Below are 24512 nucleotides of genomic sequence, written 5' to 3'. Positions count from 1 at the left end.
GTATTAAAAATTATATTTCTAGCTCAATATTTATTAATATTTACTATTATTATTATATGAAATTTTTAAATATACTATTTATATATGTTTTAAATATAATAATAATTATTCAATTATTCTTTAGGATTTTATAAATATCATTTATATAATTAGTCAAGTATTATATAAATAATTCTTAATCTATATATTATTTTTTTTTTAGTTTTCCAAAAATATGAAATAATACAATTTTTTTTACATACATTATTATTATATTAATATTATATATATATATATATATATATATACAATTTCATATGGATATTTCTTATAACAGATAAATGAGAGATATTATTTAAACAAATAATTGTATAGATTACATAATTCTATTAATATATTAAAAGCATATGAATATAATTTAAGTTTTTGTATTATAAATATATAAAATAAAAGAATATCTATTTTGATTTATAATAATATAATAAATATATAAATGTATATTTTTGTTCTATGTATTATAATACAAATATGTTGTGAACTAAATTGCATTCTATTTTTTCTTTTTGTACATTAATTATAATATCTATATTACACATTTAAATAGTATACAATATTTTTTTATGTACTATAAATAATAAAACAAAGATATACGTAACATATTTTTATATTTTATATATATTTTTCTTTAATAATTTCAATTTATGTAATATCTAATATGTCATAAATTCTTTTGATTTTTCACATATAATTATATATGTGTCAAGTATTTTATTCACATATATAAAAAAAAACTTATAATTTTTATTATTATTATGGAAAAAAAAAAATAAAAATAAATAAATAAATAAAATACACAAAATGCATAAAAAAGTATAAAGACATTTATTTTAATATATAAATATATTAATATCTATATATAACAAAAAACTAATAGAACAATTAATATGCATTTAATATATTTAAAAATATTATTTTTCTCCTTACTTTTAGATACATTTATATCATCACATACAGTAATAAAATAATATATATATAATTATTTATATTTTATAATATTCAACCTTTATTTAATACATATGTTATAAAACATACTAATGTGTTTTTCTTTTTTCTTTTTCAGAACATTCCTAGAATTAATAATGTTACTCCAAAAAATGTTGCTATAAATATATCACCAGTAGTACCAATTCCAGATGTAATAACACTTGATTATATAAAAGAAAACCTTGAACAAATTCGACTAATCAAGGATATTATAATCAAAGGAAAATTAAAAAAACTCAAAGTATTAAAACAAAAATGTAAAAAAAATAAAAAGGATAAAGAGATAAAGAACGAAATTGAAAATTTAGAAAGAGAAATAATGGATACAAGAAAATTATGTAATAACTATATAAAAAATGAAATTAAAGAAATTAAATCTTTAAAAGATCAAATTGTAAAGGACAAAATAGAAAAAGATAGATGGAAAAAAGATTTATTGATTGATTATGAATTGAAAAGACTAATGTATAAACCAGATATTGAACGATTAAAACAGTTAAATGAAGAATATAAAAAGGAAGAATTAAGAGTTGCAAAATTGAAAGATAATATGTTTAAAATATATCAATTTATTTTATATTTAATACCTAATACAATATACTATACTATTGAATTTATAAATAATATTCCAGAAGTAGAGTTATCACTTCCAAAGTTTTTAAAAAAAAAAAAAAAAAAAAAAGTAAATCATTTTTCGCACTATGGAGTTCCTTATATGAAATAATGGAAGAAAAAGTTCATAAGTACCAAATTGGAGGATACGTATTAGGATTTGGTTTATTAGCAGGAATAGGAAAATCAATACACTCAATTGTAGCAACTCCTTCTGTTTGTATTAAATATGCTACAGTTCTTGCTAAATATGTTGCCCTTAAATTTCAGTGTTCCAAAATACTAGCTTCTTCAGTCAATGCTGTTTCTAATGTTTCAAGAGCTGCGGTATGTCAGGAAAAATTAGAATTTTTAGAAGTAGCATGTTCAGCAGCAACAACTTCTCCTGATCCTGCCACAAAAATAGTAGCTATAATAATTATTGTTATACTTGTTATAATACTTTTAGTGTATTTATATTATGTAATAAAAAAATCAGGTATTTTAGAAAATGAACATGTTCAAAAAGTAATTGCTCCTATTCAAACATTTTTTGATAAATATATAAATAAAATAAATAATTTCTTTAAGGATATGATTAATTATAAAAAACCATCAAAACCAAATAAAAATAAAGGAAAATTTAAGAAATAGAATATGTTTCTTTTCATTATTATATAAATTTTTTTTTCTATATCAAATAATGCATTGATAATATAATTAATTTTTATTTTTTCAGTAATCACAAAATACATAATTATTATATAAAATAAAAAAATTTTAATATAAATATTTTTGGTATATTATATTTTCTTATGATATTCCTTTGTAAATAATATATACATTATTCTATATATAAGAATTATTACTTTATATTTTAAATATAATAAATATATGCCATTAATTATTTTGTATATTTATTAAACATGATATATTATACTATACCTACCTAATATGTTACTATAAATTATATATATATATATGTATATATATATTTAAATTATAAGGTATTAAATCAACCATAGGAATATTTATAAATATATTGCAATGTGTAATTATAATTATGTTCACAGTTTTTATTTAAATAATTCATGTTTGTAGATAAAATATAAGAAATTATTATATATATATATATATTCTTCGTTTTGTTTTTATCTTACACATATAAGGATATAAACAGGTATATTAAAATTAATACATATTTTATTATATTTCAATGTATATAACTATTATATATATATTTCCTTTTAAAATCACAACTTATTTTATTTATTTATGATATATGTGTACATTTTTGAAACGTATTTTCTTTCTAACAAAATAAATATTATATAGTTTTCACTCTTATTCTATATAACCATTTCATATATAGTAAAAAGATTTAATAATATAATATTTGATAAGAACAAAAAAGTGTTTTCTAATTTGACGATTAACATATTAAATTATATTAATATATAATTATGTTATCATTTATTTTTTTCTTCTTTTAATAATTAGGTATATATTTTTAAAATTTTATATATTTATATTAATAAAAATATCGTTACTACTAACATAATAAGAATAGTATCATATTTTTCAAAAAATACTAGTAATATTTATTTATTAATTTTAATGAAATTATTTTTGTCATGTACATTTTGATACTTATTATTATTAATAATAAATACATATATTTTCTTTTGAACTTTTATTTTTTTATTTAAAGAAACGACAACATATTTAGGAATAATACATATTAAAGATTTTTTTTTCTTGTTCTCTACATTGATAATAATAAATCTAAGTGAATTATAATTTTACCTAATTTACAGACAATATTATATGATATATATTTTGCTTTATTAAATTGTATAACATTATTTTATTCATTTTGAGGATTTTTTTATATAAGTATAAAATCAGATTATAATATATTTTTTTAAATTAATTAATATAATAAAACAAAAGAGTTTTTTTTAATCTAAAAATAATAATATTCTTATTTTAAAAATTGTAAAACATACACATATCAATATATTTATTATATATATTTACACATATTAAATATATATGTATATATTCTTAATATATAACACAACATAGATTTTATTAATGAAAATAACAATTTTAACCTCGAGTATATAATAATAGAGAAAACAAAAAAAGAAAATTTATATATATATTGAAATAATACATAAAGAAATTTCAAATTTTCTTTTTGTATTATATAAACTAAAAAATATGAATTCACATAGGTTATATATAATATTAATACACAAAAAATTATTTTAATATATTAATTTATTATTCACTTATGAAAATTACAATACAAAATATTTAACAAATATATATATATATATATATATATATATAATATATATTATTTTCCACATGTTTCATTATATACTTCTTTGTGTTGCCATAACCATGTAACAAGCATCCATGTTCCTAATATTAATAATATTATAATAATCGCAAAGGCACCCCCAAAACATGCAAATACCGGAACCAATGTAACACTAAATTTAGTTATACAAGCTCCACTTATGGCAGAAAACAAGCTAACAGCTGCAGCACCTCCAAATACACCTGTAAATGTTGATACATATGACCCAAAATTACTTTTCTTAAATATATTTTTATATAACCAATTCTTGAATCTTGTCATACAATCAATTGATTTTGAGAATTTATTCTTCACATGATATTTTTCATATTCATTTATTAATTTTATATTTACTCCATGATTCCTTTTTTGTTTATCCTGTAAATTTTCATCCATTTTGTGTCCATTATATGTTCTGTCAATTTCATCATTTATCTTTGGTAATTTATCATTTAATATTGTTTCTTTTGTTACACCATTTCTTGTTAAGATATGTTTCACAGATTTCTTTTTAAAATGTTGAGCTAACGATCTTTTAATTTTTAAATTAAATAAACTATTATATATTTCACTTGTATATATATATATATATATATATATATATATATATATATATATATTTATATATTTATTTATTATGTTCATTTATAAAAACAGAAAGAGAAAAATATATTAATTATTATATACCTTTAAATATTAATCTTTATATCTCATATCATAAAAAATTCTTAACATGATCGAATTATCGTATTTCTATTTTTTAAAAGATAGCACTATATATAATATGATATAATAAAATGTACCTATATTAAATATAATTGATACATTTGTATAATATATATATATATATATCAAATATTGTATAAATATGGTTCTTATATCTATCAAGTGTTTATTATTTTTTATGTGCTTATTTTTTTGTATTTGCGTAAAAAAGGTAATAATAAAAATACTCATTATTATAAATAAATTTTTATCATATAGTTTAATTTTTTTACACAGATTCATTTTAACATTTATACATTTTTATTTTTAGATATCGTACAATAATTCTTTTGAACAAAGAATATATAAAATATATAATTTGATAAATATCAGAATAAATAGAACACTATCTTCTTTAAGCAGTACACAAGATAAAAAAAAATTAAGAAAGACACCATTAAATTTAAAAAGTAAAGATGATTTAAATCAAAATAAGAATTTTATAACAACAAGTGATAACAAGGGAAAGAAAGAAAGAAATTAAAGAAAATAATAATCACAATAATGATAACAGTAATAATATATTTAATATTCATATGGATGGTGATTATGATCATGATGATATAGAAGAAGAGGTAACAAGAACATACGATAATCTAGAACAACTAATAGAAGAAAATATAGATGAACCTGAACAAATATATAATGAGGAGAAGAAATCATTTTTTAAAAGAGCTCTATTATTATTAAAAATATTCGATAATATTTTTATACAAAAAACCATAGATAGTCCAGCACAAAATAAAGGATCTAATATACATGAAGACATAAAAGCAAATTTATGTATACTTTCTGCTGCTATTCCCGTGACAGCAATACCGATATATATGTATTTAACAAACAGAATGGATTTTTTCTACATAAAACCCTTAAATGAATATTATTAATATATATATATGTTAATTATGTTTTTATAATTAGTTATTTATAAATTCATATTCAATAATACACATTTTTTCTAATGTAACAAATATTATTTATTATCAAAAATATTCATAGTTATTTATATAAAATGAAAAGTTTTCCTTTTCATATTTTTTCTTCTTCTTATTATTTTTTTTTTTTTTTTTGGTGAATTAACTCGTTAACTGATAATTAAAATTAATAATGGATATATTAGGCTTTTTAAAAAAAAAATGAACACCAAATTATTTTTATGTGTTAAAATATATTAATAAAAAGAAGGTAAAAAAATATATATATTATTGAATAGACTGTTGTTATTTTCACACTTTTATTAGATGTTTATTTTTTTATTCGTTCTACCTTTATATATATACAATATTTTTCTAATATCATATTATTTTTTTATAAAATGGATTAATTTTTTATGAATTAATCAATATAATTATAAATTTTTTTAATATAATTTGGAATAATTATTTTTGCATATTCATTTTAACATGTTTTCATAATATTTCAACACTTATTGAAACGTACGCATATAGTTTCTTTTAATTATAGGTACTTCTTTTATTATATTATTACTATTTATTTATTTATATATATTTTTTTTTTCTTTTTTCGTTATATATATCAAATTATTTTATTTTTCTTATTTATAAATAATAGCTGATTATTTAACAAATGTTTCATTGCATCTATTTTTTTCATTTTATTCATGGAGCATTATGCACAAAAAAATAAGACAAAAAATAAATATAAAAAAAAAAAAAAAAACATACAAATGTACTTTTATCAGTGTACAAGTATTTTATCACATATACATGTTTGTTATCACCCCCTTTATAATTACCTTCATACATTTATATAAATAAAGAAAATATTTTTTAAAATATGAATATATAAACCAATATTACAAGTAATATATTTCCTTGGAATTGAAAAATTGCTTTTATTATAGTGTGTACATGAACAACAATAATATTAATTTTAATAACATGTTAAAATTTTATGATAAATATTTCCTCATGCCACTTTATATTTATAACAAAATTTATATAATAGTACACATGATCTTTTTTCTATTTGAATGTATTCATATTCTTTATATTAAAGATATCATGGGTTTTTCAAAATTATATATTTCTTATGTTTAATATATATATATATGTATATATATATGTCTACGTAATATTTTTTTTTATTTATATGTACTATTATAATTTCATACAGTAATCAATTTATTTGAATCAATTCATCTTCATTATTTATACAAGACATAAAAAAAAAAAAAAAATAAAATAATATAAAAAATAATTTATTTTTCAATAAATAAATATAATTAAATATTTAAGTTATAATTATTTCTTTAATCTTAAACTTTTATAATATATACTTTGAATACATATTCCAAATTTATGTAAAATATAAAAGTACACTTTGTTATTTTTTTTTAATCATCACTTTCTTTTTTCATAATTTATTTACATCCTCTTTAAAAAATATAAATTTTATTGTATTTTTTATGCGCTAAATTTCGTTTTTCTTCAAAAAAAAAAAATAATTTTTAATTAAATGTATGCATGAAATAATTCTTGTTTGATATTTTATTTCAATAATAATATATATTTTTTTTTAATTATTTATTACATGTAAAAAAAAAAAAATATAAAATAAATAAAAAAATATAAAAAAATATAAAAATAAATATGTATATAATATATATAATATTTATAATTAATTGAAAGAGGTCTTATATCTTTTATAATTTTTTTCATTTTTAAAATATATTTTATTACATATGTATACAAAGAAATAATATATTTATTCATTATATTGCTATATATATATTTAAAGAATTATTCTGAAACAAAATTTTAAAATATATGAAAAATCAATTATATATTCACATATATATATTATTATATATAATATATAATATTATATATAAGTTTTTTTTTTTTTTTTTTTTATTTAAAAAATTTAATTATTCCATTTACTCATATTTTTTAATTATAATTTTAGTCAATATATTTATTTAAATATAATATACTATAAAAAAAAAACAGAACAAAAAAAAAAAAAAAAAAAAAAAAAAAAAAAAACAAGTATGAGATAAATTATTTTAAAATGTATCCTTAAAAAAATATATATATATATATATATATTTTTTTTTTTTATATATATAATTTAATTAGATTCAAGAAAAAATATAATAACAATAGAATTTATAGTTATTATAAATTTTCCTTAATGATTTTATAGTGAAAAAAAAAAAAAATTGTAAAAATATAAAGCTTCCTATTTGTATAATGTATTATTATACAGATTAAATCAATCATCTTAATAATTTTTATCCTCCAATAAAAATATATTTTAAGTAAATAAAAATATTTAATTATCATATGAAAAATAAAAATAAATTTTTTTCTTAATTTTTTTTTATATTGATATTGTTTTGTTAATTATACATATGTATAAATATATATATATATATAATATTTTGTTTCCTTCTATTGTTACCTATATACATTTTACCTTAAAAAATACAAACAAACAAACATACATATATATATATATATATATGACATCATAATATTACAAAAATGTCTTTTTCAAGTATGAAATTAATTTTAAGAACCATTACATATATAGTTTTGCTATTACTCCATTACGTAAGACAACTATAATATAAAAACAAAGTTCTATGTGCATTATATATATGAATATATCATTATATATTTTTTTAATTTTTATTTTTTTATTTTTTATTTTTTAATTTTTAATTTTTTTTTTTTTATTTTTATTATTTTTTTTTTTTTTTTGTAGGACACCTTTAAAAAATTATATATAAAAAATAATTGCCAAAAAATATACACAAAAATAACATATAGTAGATCCTTAGCAGAATATGATACATTAGTAGTAATAAATCAACAGACAGCTAATAATAATTCGTCTTCTAATTCTAATAATAGTAATAATGAAACCAATGAAGGTCTATCTTTTTTTAATGAAATTTTGGGTACGGAACTAGCATTATATAATTCAAAATGGAATGAATCAAATAAAATTGATAAAATATGTACACATATTAAAAAATATAAATATGATATAATAAATACAGATTATAAGAAAGTTTTTACGAATGAAAAAAATATAATTCATAAATATATGAAAAATATTTTTGAAAACAAAAATGTAGATTGTAAATATTTTTTTGGAAAAATAAACAATTCTTTAGATAACCTAAAAAATAAAGTTATATATATATTCAGTAATAAAAATGTATTAATCCCTACAATATATTCAATCTTATTTAAAATAATTAATTCTATATTTACAATAATTACGGGAGCTATTACATCAGTAGTTCTTACTCAATTATTCTATTTAATTAAAAGCCTTTGGTCTGTTAACCCTCTATTATCTATATTCTTATTAACAATATCTTCAATATTTATTTTTATGATTGCTGTCATTGCACATGCTTTAAATTCTTAAAAAAAAAAAAAAAAAAAAAAAAATTCATACTTACAATTAAAAAATTTAGTGTATGTACATGTTATAATTATTAATAATGTATATACATATATATATATTTATATATAATTTTTTTTTTTTTTTTTTTTTTTAATTCATATAATTGATACAATTATGTGTGTGTAAAACATTTGTAAAAAAAATAAATGACTTTTTATAATATAAATTATATAACATAATAATAATAATATCATAAATTATTACTTTAACTTGCAGAATAGCTTAAACATTGAATTTTTATATTTATAATATGAATAAATTATAATGCATAATCCATTCATAATAATACAATGTAAATAATTTTTAATAATATATATAAACATTCAAATTCGTATGAGCATAACACACAATATCGATATTTCTTTTTTCACATTTTTTTAATAATCCACATACCAAAAAAAAAAAAAAAAAAAAAAAAAGAATAAAATAAAATAAAATAAAATACAAATTTTAAGAAAAAAAAAAAAAAAATGTTCTTTCTTTTTTTTTTAATTTATTCGTATTCCTTTTTTGTAAAAGGGATGTTTTTTGAAAGTTTTATTATAATTTACATGTTATATAATAAGTTATATTATTATATATTTTTTTCTATTAATGTATATATTTTTTAAGTACATATATATATATATATATATATATATATATATATATATATAATAAGTAAATATATTGCTACTTATATATATATATATTTTTTTTTCTTTAGTTAATATATATTATTATACATATTATAAAATTTAATTGAATTCTTAATTAATAATTATATGTGCACATAAATATTATTTTACATTGTATATAAGACTACAAACATATATAATCCATAAATATATATATGTGCTATATATATTCATATTTATTTACATAATCATAATACACATTTATGTTAATATTATTTCAGTTTATATATATGGAAATTATTATATTTTTTTATATTACATGAAAATATATAGATTTATAATTCCTCTTTAGAACCATTGAAATAAATTAATTATACATAAATATATACATATATATATTTAGCATAACGTATTTATACGACCGACAATTTTATTTTTAATTTTTTTTTTTCCTATCATTAATGTAACTAATATTTTTAATAAATATACATATATATAAATATATCTTATATAAATGTAATTTATACCAAACGATAAAAAAAAAAAAAAATTTTATATATTATATCTTATATATTATAACTTATTTTTTATCAATCAAGTAGGAATATTTAATATGCATGTATTTCCTATATTTTATTAAAAATATAATAGACAACCTTTAATAATACTATAAATCTTTCTATAATAATAATTTTTTATAATTCCATACAAAGCAAATTATACCAATATATGCTTTAAGAAAATTAAAACTAAGTTTTATACATTCCTTATTAAAGAAGATTATAAATGTTTTCTAGTATAATACAAATATACACTGGCATCTGCACCTTTAAATATATATATATATATATATATATATATATATATATATATTTATTTATTTATTTACTTATTTATATTTATACTATATATATTTTTTTTTAATTACATAACACATTGCATAAAATAAAAACATGTAAAATGAATATTTAACACTTTTTAAAAACAAACACCTTATTACGTTATTATTACTTTAACGTTATATATTTTATATTATATAAATAGGAAATAATAATTTAACATATTACATTTTATTTATATATTTTCTAATATTATACTATAAATGATAATATAAATCATTTAGATTTATTTTTTATTAGTTTTTTTTAATGAAAAGATCTGACTTTTGCATTTTTCATATAATTCATTATACTTCTGTTCATATTCTTCTAAAAAGGAAAAAATATAATTTCTTATATCATCAATTGATGGTTGCCTTTCGATTAATCCATAAAAAGATCTAGTATGTTCGGTTTCATTCATTGTAGCTATTCCAAAATCACTCATAAAATCAAACCACATTTTTGTATAACAATCCTCCGTCATTTTAAATTCTAACAATTCAAAACGATCGCTAATTGAATTCTTTGGAAAATATTTTAACAAATCTTTTATTAAATCATCTAATCCTTTTTTATTTACACCAAGTGTATGATTCCATAAATGAATTAGATTTTCTTTTGGTGGTACTTTTTTTAGTGAATTTAGTACATCAAATAATTGCTCTTTTGTCAACTGTATGGATATATCGTTATAATTTATATCAATTGTGGCATCATCATTTTCATTTTCATTTTGATTAGATTCAGAATTACCACTACAACAACTTTTGGGTTCACCAGTATTTCTTTTATTAGTATCTTTATTATTTACCTCATTTTCATTATCACATTTTTTTTTATTTTTAAAAAAGCTCTTTTTAAATTTTTCATTCTTAGGAGTTTTTACTTCAGTTAAATTTCTCGAATACTTATTAAAAGATTTTACATGTACTAAGCCATTATATTCATACGAATTCTATAAAAAAAAAAAAATATATATATATATATATATATATATAACATAATAAATATATATTGTATATTTTTGTAAATATATTAAATATTAATAATAAAATAAATATATAAATATATATATAAATAAATAAATAAATAAATATACAAATAAATAGATAAGCATTTAAAATTAATTATTCATTAACTTACATCTAGAAATACATTTAAAAAACCAATGACATATACCATTAAGCAAACATATCTTAAGAAATTGATAAATGCCTTTCCGTTGTTATACCCTTTAGAAGGATACACGATATTTTTGTTACAAAAATATTTATTCAACATGATATTTATTTTTTTTTTCTTCTTCTTTTATTATTTTAATTGGAATAATAATATTTAAACAAATAAATACAAATGCAAATAAAATAATATAATATAATATCTTTATTAATATATTTGAAAAAAAGAAAAAATACAAATAAATTTTTATACAAAACTATATTTATATTATAAATAATACTATTTTTTTGAAATAGAAAAACGAATAATAAAAATATAATATATAGAATTTTAAAAAAATAAAAATATACACGAAAACTTTTATATTATTAAAAAAATATTTTGTTATTATAATAAAATATATATATTTTTTACGTATGCTTTAATTTTTTTATATATATGCAAAAATAAAAATTTATATAAATATATAAAGATATATTTAATATATATATCATTTTAAAATGATATAAATTTTCTTTATTTAAAAGTTTTATAATAAATTATGTTTTAATTATTATTCAGTAATATCTATATAAAAAAAAAATATTTATAAAAAGTTACAGTTCTTATTTATTTATCTTAAAAATGGTAAATATATAACATTTGCATGTAAAAATATTTTTATTCATTCTACATATAATTTATTTTAAAAAAATTATTTTAAAACGTTTAAATATTTAAATCCATATTTATATTGGATAATTCAATTATTTTAAAAATATATATAAATGAAATATTCACTTTACAATTATATCAATTTAATTTTATTTTGCTTTTTTTTTTTTTTTTTTATTATATATTTCGAATGTAAAAATAAAAGTATTATAATAAATATATTTTTCTTATTTCATTTTTTTTTTTTTTTTTTTCATTTACGATCTATTTTTTAAATATTGTTAAAATTTAATATTGTATTCTTAATAGAATTCGTAGTTTATAAAATAAAAGTATATATAATAATGTTTTATCTTAAATGTATCAACCTATATAACATAATTTTTTTAATCCATAAAATCATAAATATAAATATTATTATATATATATATAATAAGATAAGACAGATATATCAAACAATCCTTTGTAATATACATTATATAATAAAAACAAATTAAAAAACTCAATGTTTTTTTTTTTTTTTTTCCTTTTTCATTTATCTAATTTAAAAATATAAATTATATTTTATAATAAAGTATATACATATAAATATAAATGTATACATTTTATTCATATATTTAAAATGGTCATAAATATATAAACATATGTATATATGTATGTATGTATTTCTTTAAAATATTTCAGTTTCTTGTAAAATACGATTAAAATGAAATAATAGTAAAATAAAAATACAAAAATAGAGATAATATATAATATATTATACTTTTATTCCATTATATATTAAGGAATATAAGAATAAGCTCATTTTACTTTACATAACGTTTTAAATTTTGATAAACTATAAAAGAATACATTTTTTTTTTCCCTTATCTTATACAAATAATAAAGAGAAATATATTATATGAAAATAAATAAATAAATAAATAAATAAATATATATATATATATATATATATATATATATATATATATATATATTGGTGTCATAAAAACAATTTTCCATTACATAAATGTATAACTAATATTAATTAAAACTAAGAAAGCCACTTATATCAATATAAGAGACAAAATGATAAAAAATGTGAAATAAAAAATAAAATAAATAATAATATATCAAATATAATAATATAATAATATAATTGTAGATAAATCAAAATTATGTTTCTTATAAAAAAAAAAAAAAAAAAAAAAGTATATTAAAATAATAATAGTAATATTATCAAAATATGTTATACAACTTATTTAACTATAACACAAATTATATATATATATATATATATGTGTATATTAAAAAAATTATGATAAATAAATTTAATACTAAAGAAATAATATAAAGTTAGGCAAATTTTGAATTTTTCATAATATATATATATAATCCTTGTGTAAATTCTTTACTTTTTTTTTTTTTTTCTATTTTAATTATATTCAAAAATATTTTATCTAATCAAGATTTATTCATTTATTCCGTTCTAATTCTTTTACATTATGAACGTTTAATCTCGTGTCTTTCTTAGAATATTCTTTTACTTCATTTTGACATTTTCTATTTTTAATATTTTCTTCTACTTTTTTCTCTGATGTTTCATTCTTATCATTTAGTCCTTTCTTCATTTCTACATTTTTGTTTCGATTTATTAATATTGCTTTATTACATATAGTACTTTTTTTGAGCTTGTTCTCATATATTTTCTTCACTTCATCTATGAAAAAAGAATAATCTTTAAAGACACGGAATCTTTTCACCTTCAATGTTGGTGTAAGATAATTATATGTATCCCAAACTTTTGAAGTTAAATATATATGATTAATAACATTGTATCTGTTCATATTTGTTTCTTTGTAAACGTCCATCATTTTCCCTTTAACATAATCAAGAAAAACTGTTTCATTCATGGTATCATCAGTTAATGCATTTAAATAATTTTCTTCATTTATTCCAGTGCTTTCTAGCATATTATTATTTTTTAAAGATTTAAAAAATAAACTTTTATCCATCGAAATAATGGCCAGTGGTCCATCCATAGAATCATCTCCATAAGCAACACAATAATTTATAAATGAAATTTGTGAATATAAATTATTCAACTTATCTGTTTCTATGTATTCCCCATGTGATAATTTTATTAATCCCTTGGATCTATCCAAAAATTTTAACGAGCCATTTTTATTAATTTATACAATATCTCCTGTTTTAAAATAACCATCATGAGTAAAAGCATTCTTTGTTAGTTCCTTTTCTAAAAAGTATCCACAAAATACTGAATCACTTTTAACCAGCAATTCTCCTTTAGGTAATGTATCAGTAGCTTTATAAGTTTCCCATGTTTTCACTTTATATTTTGTTGTAGGAGATATAGGTCCTCCCACACTATCAGTGTCAAAATCGTTGTGGTTTTGTACAAATATAGCTCCATTAGTTTCTGTTAAACCATATACTTGATACGTATTCACATTTAATAATACACTTAATTCGCGTGCAATTTGAGCTGATAATTTCCCACCCCCATTTATTATAACTTCCAAATTAGGATTTATTTTCTCTTTAATTCTACAAGAAACACCAACAATTTTATCAAGAAAATTACTAGATGTTATATCATAACTAGGTGATTTACCTAATGATAAAACACCTTTCACCATACATCTTTTCAGAAATGGTAAATTATCTATTTCATTCATAATGCTTGTATACATTCTTGAAAATATTTTAGGTACCCCTGCTATTATATTTCCTTTGGTGTTGTAAATGTCCTCAGAAAAATAATTTATATCTTTACTCCATATATCTATTCTAATGCCTTTCATAAAAGAAAGGTAAACAAGAATTCTTTCATATACATGAGAAATAGGTAAATACGATAAATGCGATTTGGGAGAATATTTTACTAGTATACTATTATCACAAAGTGGTATTACTGTATTGAAAAAATTTTTATTACTTAACATAACCCCTTTTGGTTTTCCAGACGTTCCAGATGTATAAACAATTGACGTAATGAAATCTGGATCTTCATTTTTAATACGCATATACGGTATGCCTTTTTTTTTTTATCATATCATCAAATAATATAATATTTATCCCAGTATGATGGACTCTCTTTTTTAAGTCATTAATTTTTTCTATTTTTTCATTATCATATGACAAAGAAACCAATTTATTATCTTCCTTTTTATTAAAGAATTCTTTATTATTATTATTTCTACTATTATTACAATTATTTTTTTCATTCTCTTCTTCCAAATTTATATTTATGTTTTTAGTTTTAATTAAAGTATCTAATATTATAACATTTTTCAAATAAGGTAAATCTTTCTTACGTTCCAATATGCCTTCAACCAAATCTAAATCTACACATATCCATTCTAACTTGGTTTCATTTAATATACCTACAATTACATCTATACTAAATTTCGAATGCAATACTAATGTGGTAACGCCACTAATCATAGATCCCAAATCAGAAACTAGCCAATTAATGGAATTACTTCCATACAAACCTAATAACTTAAACTTACCATCATTTCGTATTTCCTTATATGATTGACTTTCAATACCTTTCCCTTCATAAGTACATAAATTGTGACTAAAGGATAATACCTTTTTAAAAAAATCTGAATATGTAATGTAATTTATTGGTTTACCATGAGAATGTTCTACTATTGCAATTTTATTATAATTTAATCCATATTTAGATAACAATATCTTTATAATATGTTTATAAACATATAAAGAAGCTTTATTCTTATGATCTTTTATACAATATACACTTGATTCGTCTTTATTTACTGGATCCTCACATATTTCTGCGTATATATTATCTACAAAACTAATTTGACTAAAGCATGGTAACAAATAAAATAAATTAATAAATATGCTACACATAATGTATACAATACGCATTTTTTTTTTTTATAACATAAATATGATAAGCTATAAATATATAAATATATAAATAAATAAATACAACAGTTTTTATTATATTATGTTAATATATATTTATAAAAATAAATAAATAATTCAAATAATATAATTATTTCATATACTTAAGCAACATATGTTCAACGTTTTATTATATCTTTTGATATTATTTAATTATAATAACAAATGCAACACCTAAATAATGTGTTTGATATTGATATATAATCTTATAATATATATGATGTAAAAAAAATAAAAAATATATATTAATATTATTATATACTGTATGAAAGCACACATACTTATTACTAACATATGATATTTTATAATAACAGTATAAATGGTAACATATTCAACTTTTTTTTATTAATATTGCAAGTTCTAAACCGAAATTTACAATATATTCATATATTAATTATATAATATATTTTAAAAATATAAATTTTGATGCATTTATTTTTTTTGTTTTTGTCATAATGAAAATAATAATAATAATAATAATAATAATAATGTATTTACTTTTTTAATTATAAAAAAGAAATTGATATATTACTTATATATTCAATTTTATATGGTGTCCTTATATTTATAATAAATTTTGGGAACCACGTGGTTCTCAATATATATGCGCTAAATTATAACATATACACATATATATATATATATAATATAATTATATTACGTTTATCAAAACATATTAATATTATTGTTAAAATTTAAAAAATATCGTGAATTTCCCATTTTTTATTTTATTTTTTTCTTTTTTTTGTAATAAATTTAAAATATAATATTTATTTTTAAAAAATATTTTTTTCAGCATCCTACTATTATTATCGTACAATTTTTATATTTTATCGGTCCCTATCGCATTTAATATATTTAAAAAGTATTAATAATTATTACTTTTAAAATATTTATATAAAATGTTATTTTCCTTTTCAATAAATATTTTTCATTCTAATATTTAAAAAATGATTACATCATACAACATTTTTTGTGTTATATATATATATATATATATATTTATACATATATTTTTTTATTTATTATAATATAAAAAATGGTACTTCAAAAAAAATTTACAAATATAACGAAATGAAACAACTTAAAAAATATATAATTACAACGAATATATAATATACATTCATTTTCAGAAATTATTTAAGAAAGAAAAAAAAAAAAAAAGATCACCATATATACATATGAACAAATTATTCCCCATCTTGCCAATATGGAAATATTTCACTAACAATATCCACATATCTTTTTTGTGCATCTTCTCTATTTAAATTTTCCACAGATTTCCAAGCTTCATATTTTTTTCTATCAATATATTTATGTGCGCTTGGTTCCTTTATATTACAATTACCTATGGTGCTCTGCTTATAATATTTATATAAATCTAACTTAAGTTCATTGGGCAAATTTATAGTTCTAGGTAATCCGTTGATAAAGGAAACACATTCTTCAAATACTTGTGCCATTTTGTATTATATCTTTTTCTTCAAATTTATTATCTAAAAATGTAATAATATATATATATATATATATATATATATATATATATTATTAATACAATTCATATAAATATTATAACAATTTTTATAATGAATAAATACATATAATTTACCTTTATACTAATAGTTGTATACCTTTTATTTTAGAAATGAAGAAAATAAAAAAAAAAAACACAATGTACCTATATAATTTATATTAAAGAATAATAATGTTTTCAGAAAATAATTACTCTATAATTTTATGCCGTTATAAGAAAAAAAAAAAAAAAAAAAAAGTTTTAAAAAGTTTTTTATTTCTTTTTACCTTTCAACAACAATATTATATTATTCAGTTATTATTTAGAGTCATAAAAATATTTTAATATTGCAACCGTTAAAAAAAAAATTATATTAATTATAAAAAAGTAAAAAAAAAAAATAAAATAATCTTTTTTTTTAATGTACATTTTTTATATTATAATAAATTCCTTAAAAACGATTGCTATAATAATAATAGATGTGAGAAAATTTAAACACTCTAAAAAGAAAATAAAAAGAAATATCCTTTTTTTTTTTTTTTTTTTCATATATATAATTAATACAAAAAATTATTACATAAAATATTGCATGCATATTTTTGATACCTTTTCAATATCATATTATATATATATATTATTATATTCTTTTTATTGTTTATATATTATATTATTTTATGATTTATTTCTTCAATAAATATATTTTTACATTTTAAGAAAAGTGTTCATATAACCAATTACATTGTGACAATATTTTCAAAATTCTTATTTTTTGCAACCAATAATTTATTTTTTCATATTATATAAAAAAAATATTTATTATGAAAAATATATATATCCATAATAGTAATCATACAATTGTAATATTATTCATTTCAACATTAATGTCAATATATATTTTTTAAAAGTAAAATTGTTTAATTTTTTTTTTTTTTTGTTTTGTACATAAATTGCAACCAATTCGAAAATATAATGAACTCTTAAAATATAATATTATATATTTCCCACTTGTATTTATTTAATATTTATAAAATAGTACACAGAAAAAGCATTTTACAATATCTTTTATGAAAAATTGTATTTATATTTAACAAAAATAATAAAAATAGCTGTATATATATATATATATATATATATTAATATATACATTTATAGATATATATATTTTTTTTTTTGTTGTTGTTTCCATTATCATTTAAAGAAGGAAAACCCTTAATTTATTATATTATATACATTTATATTTATATTTATTTATTTCCTGAACTATCTATTTTAATTTATTAATAATTGTACAGATATTATACTTAAAATTATTACAAAAATTAATCCAAATGAATGTACTTAATAATGTAATTATTTTTTCTTTTTTTAAATATATTTTTTATAAGATACTCATTTACAGCTATTCAAATATACTTCAATTTTAAATATATTAACAAATACATACATATATATAATATATATAAATTACAAAAATAAAAAAAACATACCAACTTAACTCCTTATAAAACCAAATACATATATATATATATATATATAATTCTTCATTCATATTAATTAATATATACCAATATTATATTACTTGTACACATATGTAGTTTCGAATTGAATTATATTTTTAATTTACATTATATTATATAAATAAGGAGAACATATTTAAAAAAAAAAAAAAAAAGAAAATTACCTACATTAAACCATTTTTTCTAAAACATAATATTATATATATATATAATTTATATATATTTATTCATAATTTATTTTTGTCCTATATTTATTATGCTTAAAAAAACACATTTATGAAAAGAACTTTTCAATAAAAAAAAAAAAAAAAAATATATTTCACATATCTTTTCTTAACTTCATACATTTATTAAAATATTACCAAATTGTATAAAAAATATTTCATACAATACTTAAAAAAAAAAAAAAAATTATATAAAATAAAATAAAAAATTATAATTTTTTTATATACATTCCTTTTATAATTTTATAAAAACAAAATAAAATAAATTACATGAATATTTTATAAAAATAAAAAATAAAAATCTATATCATATATAAAATTTTAAAAAAAATTCCACAATAAAAATGTATTTTTCTATATATATAATAATATAAAAGAACACATAATTGTTTTTTTTTTTTTTTTTTTTTTTTTTTTTTTTAAATTGTGGTACACAAATTCATATATATATATATATATATATATATAATATATACGTGTGTGCACATGACAAAAGCATATAAATATAAATATAAATTTAAAATATATATTTAAAAACTATTTTAATTTTATAAAAGAACACAAAAATCTTAAATAAAAGAAAAAATTATAATATACTCTTCTTCAGTCTGATAAGCAAAACAAAATGTAAATATTATATGTTCAAACACATATTTAGCATATTATATATATATTTACCTAACGATTATCTTCCTCCGTGCTCGATTAAGCTATATAACATTACAGCATGAAAGCCTCAAATATTTCATTTCTTTTTATTCATATGTATACTTATTATAATATTTGATATTTTCACAAAAAAATTTTTAGATACCTTTGAATATATTTATGAAAGTAAAATGTATATATATATACATATATATATAATATATTATGATATATATGTAAATATTTTTTCTTTCCAAATTTTACCACCTTATAATATTTTATTATTTTATCTTAAATGTATATATATATATATATATATTAATTTATTTATTATTTTATTTCATTATAGAAGAAATTTTATTTTATTTAAATAAATTTAATATATTTATCATATTCTTTATCATGAAGATCTTATGATACTCAAGGAAAAAGAAAAAAAGAAAAAAAGAAAAAAAGAAAAAAAGAAAAAAAGAAACGCCTTTAATATTTTCCTATATATTTATATTTTAATAAAATGAATAAATAAAATAAAAGTTCCTTATTCTTATCAATTATATACACTTAAAAAAAAAAAAAAAAAAAAAAACAATATTTTTTTTGAATGTTTTATATTTCATTTTATTTATTAATCAATCGTACTATTACAAGTTTAATATACAATATTTTTCTTGTTAATATTTAAGAATGTGTAATTATTTAACACATTTCAAAAAAAAAAAAAAAAAAAAGGAATACATTATATAGAAAAGTTCATCAATATATAAATATGTATATAAATACATATAAATATATATTAACATAAATAAATACATATATATATATATATATATATATATCTATTTAATATTATATTAGTGAGAACATAGTCATAATTAAAGAACATGCTATATTAAAAACGTACAAACTGTTTAGAAAAAACAATATTATATTATAAAAAAAAATAACACACAGACATAAGAATAAATATAAAACGAACAAACATAATACTTCATTAGTTCACACAAGAATAGTTTATAATCAAAATAAAATACATATATAAACTACTTTCTTTTCCATATTTCCTTTTTTTTTTTTTTTTTTTTTTTCCATTGCTCATTTTTTATATTAATATATATATATATATATATATATATATATATATATAATATATGTGCAATGTATTATTATATTTTATTCTGTACTTTCTTTTGGTGTATTATTTTTTTTTTCAATATATTTTTCGAACGATTCCTTAAATTGCTTTATATAATTATGATATATTTTCTTCTTCGTATCATCAGCAAATTTCATATAGGAATTAATTAAGTCTTTTATATCCTCTATTTTTTTTTCATTATTAAGAAGAGTATAAAAATCATTATAATATTTAAAGTCGCAAGATGATATTTCTTTTAAGCTACTAGTTTTAAAAAGCCTCAATGATTTTTCATCGATTTTTAACTCCTCTAAAATTTCCTTAACATCCAATTTACCATTTTTATAATTCCTTACGAAATTATTTACATATAATAATATGGAATTTATAATATCAACCATCCCATCCCTATTGATTCTAACAACATGATTCCATATACTGATAAGGTCATTTCGTGGGGTATCGTCGTTTAAACCTCTAAGAACAGCATTTAATTCCTCTCTACTTAAATTTCTTGAAAGGTCATTATAATCAACAACTCTATGCAATGAAGGATAATCTTTATACGAGTTATCTTTTATGTTTTGCATAATCCTATTAAATATGGAATCTATACCATTCCATATATCTTCAGCTTTATCAGAATTCCCATTGTTAGTACTATTATGATTATAATGAGACTCATCATAAGCATCATCATCATTGTAGTTCATTCTTCTTCTTTTAGCACTCGTAATTCTAACACTGGGTAATACATGATGTAAACTCTGATTTGGCCACACTGCTCTAGGAACTACCCTTGAATTCATTATGTGAATAACCATAACCTAAAAAAAAAAAAATAAATAAAAAAAAAAAAAAAATAGAGAAATAAAGAAATAGAGAAATAAAGAAATATAGAAATAGAGAAATAGAGAAAAATTTGTCAATAAAAATGAAATTAATATAATTAGCATAATATATACATATATATATATATATATATATAATTAGTTTGTTTTCCTCTTTTTTTAATTTTCTATTTATTTTTCAATTTACACAAAATTCAGCACATAAGACTCCTAAAATAATAACCAAGATATATTTTAGAACAAAATGATTTAAATCGTTCTCTTCTTCCATTTTATTCCTCCTTGCTTCCTCTACTTTTTTTTTTTTTTTTTTTTTATTTATTCTCAAAAGTAAAATATGTTATATAAAACCCTGTCCTATATATAGTTAAAAATTTTGTCTACCTAGAACTAAGAGAAACAAAAAAAAAAAAAAAAAAAAAAAATATACATATATATATTTGTATATATAAATATATATATTATATAATATAACTACATTTATATAAATTATTAGATATATTATTTAAATGTTATAAAATATACATATATATATATATATATATAATGAAATATAAATATTTAGAATATATATTAATCTAATATTACGAACGGCATGTTTTCACTATATTCATTCGACATTCATTTTATTTATCTTTTTCTTTATATATTAACACAATATAGTGATTTAACAAAACGCATTTTTCAAAAAATTATATATTTTTTTCTTTCTTTGTATTTTATAATATAAATATATTCTAAAAATCTTCTATGCACATAAATATATATAAGAATAGAAAATACATTAATTCCATATAAAACGTTACTTCATCAAAATGTGAGTAAACTATTGAGAAATAATATATATAAATAAAAAAAATAAAAATTTTCTCATGCATGCTTATAATATATATGTATATATATATATATTAATATATAACATATAATACAAATTTATATATTAAATTTCTTTATATATTTATTATATAGTATACATAAAAATAAAACATACATACAAATTAATGAACATATATATATATATATATATATATATATGTATTCTCATATTATGATACTTGCTACATTTTACTCTACAAATATAGTTTTTATATTTAATGATATATGTATGATTTTATATAAAATATTTATATGTATTCAATACATATATGTGTAAGTATATATTATAATTTTCTTTATATTATTTCATATTAATAATTTTTCATTTCTTTTTATTATCTTTTTCTAAAGAGTATCAAAAATAAACATAATATAAATTTTATAGTTATTTACTCATATTTTATATAATATGAATTGGTAACATTACATATAATACATATATTTATATATATATATATATATATATATATATATATATACATATAGTTATATATATTTCTTATCTATACCTTAAGTGAATATTCTATATAAAACTTTATTATATTTAAATCAAGAAAAAGTCAGAAATTACTTTAATAATATCTTTTTTTTAATACACACAAATATATGAAAGTATAATTTTTGTTTAAGTTTTACTTTTAATATGATTAAAAGAAAAAAAGAAAAAAACATAAAAGATTATATATTTTTTATAAAATAAAAAATTTATAAAAAAAAAAAAATTTTAATATAAAAATATTTATTATAAAATTATTTTATATAAAAATATCACGTGCAAATATTCATATATATAATAATAATAATAATTATTATTATTATTATAAACATATATACATATTATTATTAATTTTTGTGATTACTTTATTTTGCATTTATATAAACGTATTAATAAAAATAAATTATAATATATATATATATATATATTATATATGTATATATACATGTGTACTTCTATTAAATATTTTAAGTAGCTATTTTATTTTAAAAATATAATATAATATATATATATATATATAAATTTTTTTTATCTTAGTTTCCTAAAATATATAAAACTTTGTCTTAATAAACTACAACATATCAACATCATAAAATTCAGGATATAATAAATATAAATATTTTCCTTAATTCATTTAATAATAGAGTTTGAATATTTTATTAAATTAAACTTATTTAAGATTTTTTTCATTATTATCCTCAATATATTTACAGTACACCTTTTTTCGCAAAAAAAAAATTAAATAACTACATGTCTTAAAAGACGTACATATAAAAGAACCCTAAT

General features: G+C 16.5%; 4 protein-coding genes and 4 pseudogenes across 4 annotated transcripts, besides 4 other annotated features; 3 read left to right on the top strand and 5 right to left on the bottom strand.

Moving 5' to 3' along the window:
* The first annotated feature begins 923 nt into the window (after nt 1-923).
* PF3D7_1478400 lies at nt 924-2268 on the top strand (annotated as a pseudogene).
* Nucleotides 924-2268: a sequence feature (Plasmodium exported protein, unknown function, pseudogene).
* A 1711-nt stretch (nt 2269-3979) lies between these two features.
* PF3D7_1478300 lies at nt 3980-4555 on the bottom strand (annotated as a pseudogene).
* Nucleotides 3980-4555: a sequence feature (Plasmodium exported protein, unknown function, pseudogene).
* Nucleotides 4556-4853: 298 nt separating this feature from the next.
* Nucleotides 4854-5637, top strand: PF3D7_1478200 (annotated as a pseudogene).
* Nucleotides 4854-5637: a sequence feature (Plasmodium exported protein, unknown function, pseudogene).
* A 2622-nt stretch (nt 5638-8259) lies between these two features.
* PF3D7_1478100 (Plasmodium exported protein (hyp13), unknown function) lies at nt 8260-9157 on the top strand (the record flags this gene model as incomplete). The annotated part of the gene is made up of 2 exons (XM_001348890.1): nt 8260-8328; nt 8483-9157. The coding sequence occupies 2 exons, from the start codon at nt 8260-8262 to the stop codon at nt 9155-9157; spliced, it is 744 nt and encodes a 247-aa protein (XP_001348926.1).
* A 1781-nt stretch (nt 9158-10938) lies between these two features.
* On the bottom strand, nt 10939-11975 carry PF3D7_1478000 (Plasmodium exported protein (PHISTa), unknown function; the record flags this gene model as incomplete). Its single annotated transcript, XM_001348889.1, has 2 exons — nt 10939-11649; nt 11838-11975. The coding sequence occupies 2 exons, from the start codon at nt 11973-11975 to the stop codon at nt 10939-10941; spliced, it is 849 nt and encodes a 282-aa protein (XP_001348925.1).
* A 2006-nt stretch (nt 11976-13981) lies between these two features.
* Nucleotides 13982-16427, bottom strand: PF3D7_1477900 (annotated as a pseudogene).
* Nucleotides 13982-16427: a sequence feature (acyl-CoA synthetase, pseudogene).
* Nucleotides 16428-17656: 1229 nt separating this feature from the next.
* Nucleotides 17657-17929, bottom strand: PF3D7_1477800 (acyl-CoA binding protein; the record flags this gene model as incomplete). The annotated part of the gene is made up of 1 exon (XM_001348887.1): nt 17657-17929. The coding sequence occupies one exon, from the start codon at nt 17927-17929 to the stop codon at nt 17657-17659; it is 273 nt and encodes a 90-aa protein (XP_001348923.1).
* A 3609-nt stretch (nt 17930-21538) lies between these two features.
* On the bottom strand, nt 21539-22625 carry PF3D7_1477700 (Plasmodium exported protein (PHISTa), unknown function; the record flags this gene model as incomplete). The annotated part of the gene is made up of 2 exons (XM_001348886.2): nt 21539-22330; nt 22542-22625. The coding sequence occupies 2 exons, from the start codon at nt 22623-22625 to the stop codon at nt 21539-21541; spliced, it is 876 nt and encodes a 291-aa protein (XP_001348922.2).
* Nucleotides 22626-24512: the final 1887 nt, after the last annotated feature.

Source organism: Plasmodium falciparum (genome assembly GCF_000002765.6).
Source record: "Plasmodium falciparum 3D7 genome assembly, chromosome: 14".
Classification (NCBI taxonomy): Eukaryota; Apicomplexa; class Aconoidasida; order Haemosporida; family Plasmodiidae; genus Plasmodium; species Plasmodium falciparum.
The sequence above is the reverse complement of the archived record's forward strand: the minus strand, read 5'-3'. Positions and strand labels throughout refer to the sequence as shown.